The 13,600-nt window shown below is 26.4% G+C and overlaps 1 protein-coding gene across 1 annotated transcript; it reads left to right on the forward strand.

Moving 5' to 3' along the window:
• Nucleotides 1-4,232: 4,232 nt before the first annotated feature.
• On the forward strand, nucleotides 4,233-12,815 carry LOC112595532 (odorant receptor 22c-like). Its single transcript, XM_025340777.1, has 6 exons — nucleotides 4,233-5,007; nucleotides 7,684-7,765; nucleotides 11,142-11,241; nucleotides 11,378-11,497; nucleotides 11,569-11,727; nucleotides 12,728-12,815. The coding sequence occupies exons 1-6, from the start codon at nucleotides 4,233-4,235 to the stop codon at nucleotides 12,773-12,775; spliced, it is 1,284 nt and encodes a 427-aa protein (XP_025196562.1). The 3' UTR covers nucleotides 12,776-12,815.
• Nucleotides 12,816-13,600: the final 785 nt, after the last annotated feature.

A 13,600-nucleotide genomic window follows, 5' to 3' on the forward strand; every position in this document is an offset into this window, starting at 1 on the left:
TAAAGCTTAATGCAATAATATTTTATGTATCCATGTAAGTCAAGATAAAATAATAACAACTATTAAAGCATTACCAATAGTTAGAAATGAGCAATTACCATCATTTTTAGGTAATTGAATAATCAATACTTAAAGTATTTTTATTAATAATATTGTTAATACATACATTTAGGTATACACAATATACATACATAAAATATGATATTATAGTTAACCGTTTTATAAATAATGACGGATTGATACAGAAGAAAGCTTAATACATTTTTTATTGACATTTGATAAATATCAAACCATAATATATAATTTGAATTTTTTAACTCAACTAATACTGATAACAAATATGTAACATATAGATTTTATAAAGTTGATTTTAAGAAATAACAAACATTATGTCTGTGGAACACTTAAGTAATGAAAAAATAATAATATTTATAAACATGAATTTAAACTTTAAAGTAACAACGAACATAAAATTAAAATATAGACTTTACCTGGTAAATGTAGTGTTGACACCGAGTTATAAATGAGTTTCTTAACTATTAATTGTTATTTAGTAACTATATACCCATCAGGGACATACTTGTAATACGAGGCGGTTAATATGCTAAATATTTCTCCGACGTTTCGTAATCGTTTTCCAAACAGAACTTAATAATATAAGTATATGACATTATAGAAATTAGTATGTGGATAGTGGTTATCTACTTAAACAGTTAAACGTATACTGTATTGTATTTAACTATTAATAATGACTGGTGCATGTATATACTATATTAATTAATTATTCCTTGTTTTTTTTTTTATTCCTAAATGTTTATGATTAATTTAAGTTATAATTTTCACCTAATAAATATCATTTTGATTTTTACTAACCTGTTAGTTTTAGCATAATTTATGTTTTGAATTATTATTGGTTTATCGGCGAAAAAATGTTAAGGTTTTTAAAAATTTTAAATTTTAGAATACGTACCTAGATCGCTGTTAAAAAAGTACTACAGTGGAACCTCGATAACTCGAATCGGTTGGGGGCGAAAAAAAAATTCGAGTTATCGAAAATTCGACTTGTAGAAGTTCGAGTTATCGAGGTTCCACTGTATCAGCTATACACAATTCTAAACAATAATGCACATTATTATATCGCATGCACTAATCGGAGTTAAATCGAACTGTAGAAGTTAACTAGAGTAGTATTATAGGTACTTACCCATAACATACAACTAGGTACCTGGTTATAATGCATAAAATAATTATTATACCGAACGCATATTGCATGCTATGCATATTATATTATTTTTTACAGGTAGCTGCAGCTACGAATTACATGCATTTTGTAAAAATCACAACGGGTAATTGTATTCTCGTCTGCGGGTATTCTAAAACGAAATATATAGTTTAATAATAATATGACGTGCATATTATTGAAGTTGCGTGTAACCGGTGTCTATAGGTATATATCGTATATACATACTTATCTAATACGTAGGTATACCTAAGTAGGTATTATAACCGTGTATAACATAATTTATTCATGTCATCTGTACAATAATATTATAGTATACACTTACTGCAATAGTGCTATGTGTTTAAAACGTTACGATCGTTTTGCCAATGCGATAAATCCTAACCATCAACGTCACTGTAACTGCAATGTACCTGACCGCAATTGAATATAAATACAAAAATACTTACCCATAACATATATTATGTAGTATGTACGAATGAATAAACGAACGCGTATAATCATCGTAAACCCGACGATGGTTTTGGTTCAAAATGGGATAAAATTCCATGAACTAGACCTGTATTTTTACCTCAGCACGAGCAGAAAGGTTTGAGTTTATGTTAAATAATTGATCGTCGTATTGAAAAAAACGTCGGTAGGAGGTACTTACGATGTGCCGCTAATACTTTACAAAAGTATATAAAGTCTCACCCACACAATGTAAGCTATTTTTCTTAAAGTATTTCCGACAAAAATAATCGTGTGTGATGAAGACTACAATATAATTTGTATGTATAATGTATATGTATATGTTTATTGTATAAATTATATATTCATCAAATGTGACGAATATCTGAATACTTATACATAGTATTGCAATAATATGTAAGTTCAATTGTTCAATCTTGCTGCATATTTGCTAAGAAATTAATGAGTATATAAGTAGGTTAGGTTTTAACAGAATATTTCATGTGTATTTTATCTTTGTGTAACTTATGTCTTATTGTAATAGTATTACTGCAGGATGTATCAAATTTAAATGGATAATCAATTAATGTAGGTATACAAACGATTATGAGTGATAAGTGACGAGACGGTGGTCTAGTTTATATTTTAAGGATATTTTATACCATGATATAATATTTTTATTTTTTTTTTTCTATGTATTATTAGTAATTATTATTATTTAATTGGTAGATTATAGTTTTATTTAACCATTAAAATGTAAATAAGCCAGTACTGCGGTTTGCGGCGTTTGTAAAAAAATGTTGAAATGTTTCGCGTGTTTAACATAATTATTAACGCGGTCGCATTATACATTTTGTGTCACCATTCACAGGCTTTGTCGAAAGGAATTATAAGTATCTTAACTATGTTTTGCCTAGTAGCAGGTGATCTACTAAGAGAACTGTGATCGTACAATAATCACTGTACAAATTCCGAAGTGTACAATTGTTGTACAAATCATAAAATTTAAAAACATATTCTAAAAAATTACAATATAATAATTAATAACTGTTGTGTTTTAAAAGTATTTTTTTAATATTACATATTATTAAGTACTTATAATATGAAAATAAAAAAATATTAAATTAATTCATTTTTTTTTTTTTTTTTGGATAAATAATATAGAAATAGCTAGTTTGTAAATTTAATTTTTAGATAAATTTTAATAAAAAAAAAGGTTTAATTTAAATCAAATAGTTTATTTTTTTTTGCAATTTTTTTAATTATATCAATTTATTTGGGGTAAATTTATATGAAAAGTAATAACTCTAATAGCTTCTTTATTTTTGGTTATGTCATGAAAAAAATAAGTCACTTTGCTTTAAATAAACATTAACAAATCTAACTAATACCAGTAATACCTCTACAATAAAAAAAAAAAAAAAAAAATAGAAGACATTTAATGCAAAATATAAATTCATAAAAACACATATTGGTTTGTACGAGTATCTAACTTTTTTTCTACCAGTGTTTCACAAAAACATTTTCAACAAATAGATTATTATTAAAAAAATAAGTTGGTATATTTATTATATTTTAATAATAAATTATAATGCATCTATATTAGAATATTAAATAAAATCATTATAATATAACTCACCTCACCTTCAAATCAAATTTTTCATAATAGTTATTTTGGAAAAAGTTATTTTTAGTTTTTGGGAGAGCTGGGGAAATACCAAATTTCGAAAACAGGTTTTTTATTGGGAAGAGATTTTCTAAAAATTTTGCTAATGTTTTATGAGGGGGGGGGGCTGAAGAAACGTACGTGTACAAATTGCGAAATGTACAATTCCGGACTTTGTATGTAACATAATATATAAGTTGTAAACCACACAATTTGAATATATACAATTTGTTATAAGTTATTATAATTTTTTTTTCAGTTATCATTTATATTACCCGACCTTATCTCGTATGGATTAAAATAAAATTAATCTATCTTTCTATTGTTTTACATTTTGTTTTAGTTAAAATATGTAATATAAACACAATTATAGAAACAATTATTAATTTTCTATTTCTTAATTGTAGACCTATATTTTATGCAAACATAAAAATTGGAGACAAGTATAATAAATGCTTAAAATCTAACGTAAAATCATTATCATTAAGACTGGTATTTGTCTTCATGTGTTTACATGAAAAAATATGTCAAGAATTAAGACAGTAAGTCATGATTGCAAATCATAAAGGTTATCATTGTATAATTGTGTATTCATGTTCATAAGCATTTGGTCTTATTGATGTCTGTAATAATATTTGATTATTAAATGAATGAAAACAATTTAAGTTTAAATATTCTATAGTTATATAAGTGTAACTTTCTTGAAAATTAAAATATTGTAAAAATATTAACGAAAAAGCACAGATTTGTTCTTATTGTTAAGTTTATTATCGTAGGTTAACTTCATACCTACTCGAATATTTAAACTAACAACACAAAATTTGATGTACTAAACGAAAGTTTTCGTGTGTTCGACTGCACCGCAGGGATAACCACATGAGATCATCAGCGTCCGTCGACAACGGCAACCACGGGGCAACGACGGTAAACCCCAGGAGGGCCGCCGATGACGACAGGACGATGGCGCGAAGTCCTGCGGAAAAAAATGCCGATGGTGGTACGGTCGTGGACGTGAGGCTGTTCAAATCGATTGGAGTTTACCAGCTGCTGCACCCAGTCGAATGCGGCATCGACGCTGTCCTGTGGCGGACGGTCGCACTGGTGGTCGTATGCCTGACGCTCGGGCTGCAGTCGATGCAAGTGTGCCGGCTGTACCTGGCCCGTCACGACTTCCAGATGTTCGCCAACATGGCCGTATTGGTCATCAACGGGCTCATGTGTTTGTTCAAGGGCTACTTGGTGGTAGTCAACGCGGACCGGATGTGCGCCACCCTGGACGCGGCCCGGTACACGTTCACCGGTTGCGGAAGCCACGACCCGTCCGAGCTGCGCCGGTGCAAGGTCACGCTGACGGTCATCCTCCGCACGTTCGTTGCGCTCAGTTTCGGCACGCTGTTCGTGTGGGTGATCATTCCGTGGTTCATGACGTCCGAGTACGACGACCAGCCCGTCGTCTGGGCAGTGGTGTACGTCGTCGAATCCATCATACTCACCGTCAACGTGTTCTGCTGGACGTCGTTCGACTGTTACCTGGTAACCATGTGTTTCGTGTTCGACGCCCTGTTCCGCACCATGTCCACCGGTTACGGGACGCTGGGCCGTTGTCGGTCGGGTGTCAAATCATCGGCGGGTCAACGGTTCGATACCGTGGGTGAGTGTGTGCTAAATGTAAAATTTTTTTTATTTGACCGAAATCATTGTTCTCGACTATAACGGAATTAAAAAAAAATAATAATAACACGCGAAAATAATGTGTTATTTATTGCTATACTGGCGTGAAATTATGCTGATGTGAATATAAATAATGTATACGATACTTCACATATGTTTTATATTATTATTCGTTTAATCAAATTTACTCAACATTTTTTTGATTGCACTTCTAAATCTTATACATCAGGAGTAGCGAATCTTTTTTGAGTCATATTTCAAAGTGTTAAAAAAAAATCAGGTGCTAGTAATATCATGTACATAGGAAGGTTTAAACAATTTTTATCGGGGTAAGGGGGTATTAAAAATATTCACTTAAACTATTTTTTTTATCAATTGTGTATTTTGTTAAACGTGAAAAGTAAAAAGTATCTTCAAACAATGAATTATAAATTTTTATAATGTATCAGTTTATTTTTATAAATATTAAATAAATTTCTCCGTTTCTTTATTTTTACTAAACTCAAGAATAAAATATTTAAATGCCGTAAAAATTTGCTAGTATACCTCTTTTGGCACACATGTCGTATAGTTTAACCACTTCAGCTATTTATTGTATAGCGTACTTACCTACATGAAAATTAATTTAGCGTATTCAAGGTTTTGAGCGTTTTATAATAACTACGTCATTTTCATATTTCAATTATTTATTATTGTTAATACGTTCTGGTAATCGCCAATCAATCAATTAATACAAAGTTTTTATTTAAATATTTACTTACGCATTAAAATATCTGTAACTATCTGCAATACATCTAATGCATCAATCGAGAATTTAATGGCTGTACCATAGAACTGCATAGTATAGTGTATATGCTTTATATTTCATCAGCTTGACTGTTTTTGTGTACTTTAAAATAATTTAAATTAACATTGATATGATTATGATATTATAAATAAATATATACTAACACGATAAACTAATACAGGGATATAAACATTATAATTATATAAGCATATTATAATATTTAAAAGTGTATTTAAATGGCCATAATAATTAATAATATTGTTCCTTCTCAAACAAACAACCGCTCATTTTATAAGAAACGATTAATGTTTTACAATAATGCGTACGAGTGTTTTTAAATAATTTATACTTGTGTCTGTCGTCAACTCTTAGCTCTTGGTTCTTGGAATAGACATAAGTAAAAACGCTTCGTTCTTTAATTTTAAATGGGACTTCTGATACTCGATAGGCGATAGTAAATTGGATTTATTTGGTTTGAAAATAACCTAATCTAACCTCGGGATAAACTAAAAAAAAAAAACCTTAAAAATATGAATAACCGTAAATATAGTTGAAACTATAATTAAATATATTTTATATCTATTACACTTTATTAATGTGATATTTTTTTTTTATAAAGATTTTTTAAATATTTTGATTCTTTGGGTTATTTATAGAAACTTGAAGTTTATTTACTATGTTTTCATTTAAAGGTATAATAAATCTTCGATATTTTTTAGTCCTTTTTTCCATAAATATCTATGAAAAAACTATTCGCTACGTTAAAATTCTCGAAAATGAAATATAAAATTAATATTAAAAATACATAGGCATATTTTTTATAAATGTTAAAAGCTAGAAATTTGACAAAATTCGTCAAGGTCTCATAAAGTTTTAAAACTATTTTATAGTTAGAAATACACAAAAACTTTTCTTTGGAAAAATTTAATACAAGATTCCTCTTATAATGAAGCCGTAAAATCTAATAATTATTTAAAGACAATTTTATTTTTTAAGTTCAAATATGGACAAAGTTATTAATTTAAATGATAATTTTTTTTTTTTATTTTTTTTTTATTATACAATCTGTAAATATATTATTTTTACAATATGTATAAGTGCTGTACAAGTAGAAATAGTATAAAAATAGAATAAAGGGGGCTGATAACTTGAACGAAGAATCCATCCAGTACAACTTCTTGAAGTTGTGAATGGGTTTTATTCAGTTAGGAGATCCTGACACCATTTGCGTCAAACGATAAATAACGATTTTATTTATGTTGTTATGGTTAGAAAAAAACATTTTTCGTAAGGACTTCATACTTTATAGATAATATACATTTATACATTTATATACTTAGTAGTATTATGTCTATGGAGTAGGTACTTAAAATGTACACGTATGCATATTATATTAATTATTATTATACATTTTATTATACACAATGACATGTTTGGTTTGTGTTATGATATATATTTATACTATGGATTATAATTTATATGGAATAATATTTTATAGTATAAGTACATATATATTTATATTACGATATGTAATGTTTGATGAAAAAGTGTATAACTCATATAAAATAGTGTTTTTGTTCATTCATTCATAATTCTGAATAAATTTAGAATAAACTACAATAATTATTAATGGTTTAATACGATACTTTATACATTTCTATGTATAGGCACCCACTATCCACATGATCACATATTAGATAGGTACCTATATTATTAATTCCTATTTGGAAAACGATTATGAAACGTCGGGAAAATAATTAGCATATTAATCACTTCACGTTACAAGTATGTCTCTGTAATGGTTCAGGTACAACGAATGACGGTAAATGGTTAAGTAAATAAATATTATCCGTATTTTAACTGTTGCAGCCGTGATAAGCGAAACACCCATAGTAGATGACGACTACTACAATTTGACAAGTCACATTCTTGACAATAAAAATATAATCAAGTAAGTACTGATTATATTATGTACATTATACAGTATTATAAATATATAATATATACGAATACACGATAACTGTCTATAATAGGCAATAGGTATTAGGTAGGTATAAATACCTACCGTATAATTGAATAATAATTACTTCTTATAGGTAATGTACCTACTTATATTAGGTATATTGTGTAAATCATAGACGTGCGCACGGGGCGAGCCGGTCGAGCACGGTAAATCAATAAATACGAAAAATGATTCTAGGCAAACATGCTCTACAGTCTTTTTTACTAAGTATGACGTATATAATGTGTAGACCTAAATCAATGTTTATTTAAACAATCTCGAATTCCAAAGTATAAGTAATTTAATAGCAATATTATTCTTATTATTTAGCACATTCATATTTATATAGTACTTTTAGTTAAATATAATATTTGATATTTATTTCAATAAATAATATTACATACATATTCTACTATTTATTAAAAATTAACCAAATAATCACGTTCTTATTTATATGATTTTATTTATATCATTGGTATTGACTCAAAAGCTAATAACAATATCATATATGAATTAATACGTGTGTATAATACATGTTTTTATAATAATATAATAAATTTAGTGTTCTTTGTCCAAAGTTAATTCAATCTACTGTATGTCTGTATTAGCATAATCAATTAATTAGGTAATTACTAAAATAATTTACTATTAACTAAAATATGGTTAGTAATTAGTATAGGCTAAGAAATCGCTCGCCATCAATGTTAATACTATCACACTTTTTTGGTTAGTCTCGAAACTACTCGTATGAACCAAATGATAATCATAGGCGTGCACATGGAGCGAGCAGGGGCTCGACCAGAATTTTTTTAGAGGCATAAATCATTATGAAATTTTAACCAGATACTAATACTAATAATGAATCAATACATTCGTGGCTAGATTATATGAAAGCAAATGATTACGTCATAAAATCATTTAATGGATTTTTCACGGTACTGAAATTATTCAATGTAATATCAGTTACAAGTTGTTTCTGCGAATGGGTAGGTATTTTCTAAATTAATAATAGTAAAATATAAATTAAGGAGTACTTTATAATATCAAGATCGACTTATTATTAATGTTTACTAAACCAAAACTAGCACCTAATATTAATATAACATGGTCATTGATGAATTCAAAATAGTATGGGAAATAGGAGAATTCATTAATAATTTTTTAATTAAATTTATTACATATAATCAAGTTTATATAATATAATATTATGTACATTCATTTTTTGTTCATTGAACCAAGTTTTTTTTTTAATTTTGTGTATTGTGTTTTCTTCTTTTTATGCATAATTGTATTTATATCATTTTAATTTTAACTTCAAAAATACATGTCTAGATACGTATTAGCACATAATGTTGTGTGCACATATAACTTGATTTTATTTACACAGTTTTTAATTTACAATTAAAATGTACATTAATGTGCTAAAAAAAAATTAGAGGCACTGTCCAAGTATTGGGGCATTAATTGTTCCAGGCTCGATCGAAAATTGAAATCTGTGCATGCCTATGGTGTATGAGTACCTACCTACTTTCCTGTATAGTATTGTAGCTTGTTGTCTTAACACACACTTCTTACCTTATTCTTAAAAAAATAAAAAGAATTTTGACGCATAAATTCGCTGAATTGTATAGATAAACTATAAAAGTCTCAACATAAAGCTTATAACGCGTTGTTATTTTATATAATTATTTTTGTCGAGTCGTGGCTTTACTCTTTAGACGTGGTAAATTATGATAATTAATAGACGGTTTCTGTGGATTATAATTAAAGAGCGGATTTTTAGGTTCTTAAAAGCTTAAAATATGATGCTAATATGTTCTAAAAAAACCCTAAAATATTCTCTAAATATTCCTTAAACTTGTAAATATGCAGATAATATGATTTGTTTTTTTTCCAAAATAATTCAATAAAAATAATAAATAACTTATGTGCCATTCCTTTTTGGTAACATATAAAATATTTAATTATAAAAAATACAAAACAGTTCATAGGTATATGAATATAATGAAATATATTATATAAAAACAAAATAGTTTAATAAATACAATACATAACTTGTATGGCTTTTAGTAACAGCTAAGTTATTTAACAATAAAACATAAATCAATTCATACTTAGTTACCTTTATAAATATAATGAAATATTTATAAAAAAACAAATAAAATTAATAAAAACAAAATTAGTTCATACTTAGTTACCTACTAAACTATATCACCATCAGTCATAAATACTGTATCATTTGTTTTATACGACTCTATCCACTGTTTATGTAAATATTTTAAACTTTTGTTAATTTTCGGTATTTAAAAAAAAATAAAAATGAATATTACAAATTTAACTAAATCGTCAAACATTAAAGTTAAAATAATAAACAATATAAAAGTAAAAATAGATTTATTATTAGAAATCATTCTTATCACATTATTATAAGATCGTAAGTACAATCATGGATTAAGAGTAACAGAATGATCATCATTACCAATTTGATTACAAACAAGTAGATAATTAGATGATTTTTAATTTTTATCATTCTTATATAAAATAATTTTTTTTCCTAGAAAAAATTGTTGCTGGAAATAATCACAAATCGATAAATTAATAATGTATAATATGATTTTTTATGAACAATAATAGAATATATTCTAAAATATGAAAAATAGGCTAAATATTCTCTTAAGTCCAAAATATGCTTTAATATGTTAAATAAATTATTTCCTACGAACTCTGTGAAGGATAAGTCGTCCACATTTTTCACTCTCATAAAGCTGCATAAAACCAATAACAATATGTAAAAACCTAAAAATCCGCTCTCTAGTTATAATATTGTATGCTATCTAGTATCTGCCGGTTACTATTATACATTTGTAAAAAGAATGCGATAACACTATAACGTGTTTGAAAAATAAATTGGTTTTTCGCTGGCCTACAGAATTTGAAATAAAATATCTTGACGATAAAATATTCATACAATAATAAAAGGACTAATTTTCCAACATGTAGTAATGGATCTAATAAAAACAAAATACATATTTGAATTTGAATTTGTAAAGTGTCGTCTAGATTCTAGAATTAAAAACAAAAATGTATCGATATCTAAACCTTATTGTCCTTATTATGTTGTTACTATGGTTCTTAGTATTGGTATCCAAGTATCTAGTATCTACCAATATGGCAATATATAATATATATTTATATTTATTATAACGATATTAACCAAGTCCAACAGTATCGAGAGTCAGAAATAGTACTTCAAGTAGGTAGGGTAGGTTATTAGTTATTACTTATATATTATACCTTCAATCATATTTTCCCGATTTACTTGTAGACAGTACGATGCATTTTTCGACGTCGTTCGACCTATGGTTCTGATTCAAATAGCTGATGGGTCATACTCAATAATCACGTTGATATTTCTCATATCGTTGGTAAGTGATACAAGTATCTGCTTTTGATTAGGTCATAGACACGCGGTTTATAGTGAAGAAACACGATGTCCTTAACAAGGACAATAATATATCATAATAACTTTTTAAACTTATTTCGATTTTATTTATCATCTAGTCGTATATCAAGGGTTATTCTATAGTGTCAGCGCCAATTTTGAAATTTTTTTGCGGATTGGCTTCACTCACCCTTGAACTGTACATTTATTGTTACGGGTTCAACCACATAGAAAATGGGGTAAAACATAAATTTCCATTTTATCGAACAAACATTTTATGATATTTATTTATTCCATAAACTGTTTATAGAAATCCACGGTGAATTTTGGACTTTATAGCAGCAATTGGACAGAGATGGATTTAAAATATAAAAAAACTTTGTTATTAGCTATGACCATGAACTCTGCTCACAAGCGAGTGATGAAAGTATCACCAAATTCCATCGTAAATCTGGAAATGTTCTCCAGGGTAATAAAATTGAATGTATTTCAGGCTCGTGGGCAAAATTATAAAGATTATAATTCAATTAAAATATTTTTATTTTGAATAGTTTTGCATTTTTTGGTAATGTTTGAATATACGATAATTTTTACTGATTTTAGTGCAATTTTTTACATTTTTCTTTCATATTATTTTGACAAAGTAAATATTTGAAAAAACTAACTTATTGTATAGCCAAATCTTTCAATTATTTTTCTAAAAATACCGATTTCTTTTTTGTAATTTTTTCATTATTGGAATTATTTTTATCCCCGTTTCAAATTTAATTTAGGCCCTGTAGTCTGTAAAAAAATATTTTCATCGTTTAAATTCTGATGAATAAAATAATAAATGATTAAAAATATTAATTTAAAAACGATGATTTTTTATTAAAAAACGTAATTTTTGAAAATGTTATTTTTGGTATTTTTGTTATTTATAAGTCATATGAATACTTTTTTATGTGCATTTTTAAAAGATTTTTAGGTCATCAAACTCTAAGCCCTAATTATAATATACTTATATTTTTATATTATATGACATATCTACAGTATAGGACCATGATTTAAGGAAAAGGAACACTAAATATTTTGTCTGGATATTCTTTTATTTTAATTTAATTATTTTTACTTCATATAATAAAATAACATTGTTAACCTTTCTTTTGACACATAACGTGTAAAACAAAAAAAAATGTTGAACTGAATCCCCCTTTTTTAGCACCAATTTGAATTACATTATTTTTTATAACAACTATGATTTATAAAGTTTTTTCTATCTTAAAAATAATAAAATTTAAACAAATAATCTGACCAAAATATTTAGTGTTAGGTACTTTAAAATTTGATCACATATACCTCCAGTTTTTAATTGATTTTCTTGATTATTTTATTTCTCTATACTTGCACCATATTTTGTAATAATAATTATGAACAATAGTCATAATTTAAATAATATTATAATTCACTATTATCCTGATAATTTACAGGTGATGAACATGTCATATTCGATAGTAACCATATTACTAAATTATTAAGTGTTCTTATCAAGCAAGTACCTAGGTTCCTATAGCTAGCAAATATATTTTACAATTAATTGGTAGAATATTATTTATTCCATTGTACTTTCATAAATGCTTAAACTTCATGGTACCGTAAAATAAATATTGAAATGCACACTTTAGCCATTTGAATAATTTAAGCATCATTATATCATAAATCTACATAGTTAAGTTAAAACATTTAAAAAAATGTTCTTAATTGACACTCATAAGATTAAATTAGGTACTAAGTATTAGTAATATTATTTAACAGTGTATTTTTAGTACTATAATAATAATTTATGTATATTAATATGTTAATATTTTACACTGTAAATTGATTAGCCATTAAGTATATACAATTACTACTAAATATTATCTTGATGACTATCTTAAATATTTTGATATTTTAAATTTATTTTAAAGTTAAATTACTATAAATATTGGATTGTATACTTATTTTAAATTTAAAATATCGTTCCTTGAAAACAGATAAAAGTGCACTTAACACATCTGCACGTTATACTATTAAATTATAACATTAGTTTTAAACCATCAGTTTTTTTTTTTCAAAATTGTTCAAAAGTAATAACAATAGTTAATAATTGTATATTTTATTTTTTTACACAATAATAATTATTAAAAATACCTCATAAAATATTAATTTTTTTATTTTTATTGATTATATAAAAAACATAAATATGACAACTTTGTTCTTAGACAGTCTTATACAAAATATAAATTAAATTAAACATTTTACAAATATATTTTAGAAAATAATAGCCTTAGATTATTTTTATCAAGTAATTATCATAAAAAAAA

This window comes from Melanaphis sacchari, unplaced genomic scaffold, assembly GCF_002803265.2.
Source record: "Melanaphis sacchari strain LSU unplaced genomic scaffold, SCAv2.0 Contig27_pilon_pilon, whole genome shotgun sequence".
Classification (NCBI taxonomy): Eukaryota; Metazoa; Arthropoda; class Insecta; order Hemiptera; family Aphididae; genus Melanaphis; species Melanaphis sacchari.

What these genes read in the sequence shown, in the direction of transcription:
- LOC112595532 (XM_025340777.1), top strand. Translation starts at nt 4,233, where the DNA reads ATGAGATCATCAGCGTCCGTCGACAACGGCAACCACGGGGCAACGACG. An exon ending in TCAACCACATAGAAAATGGG is followed by an intron (nt 11,498 to 11,568) that starts GTAAAACATAAA and finishes AACTGTTTATAG; the next exon opens with AAATCCACGGTGAATTTTGG. An exon ending in ATCTGGAAATGTTCTCCAGG is followed by an intron (nt 11,728 to 12,727) that starts GTAATAAAATTG and finishes GATAATTTACAG; the next exon opens with GTGATGAACATGTCATATTC.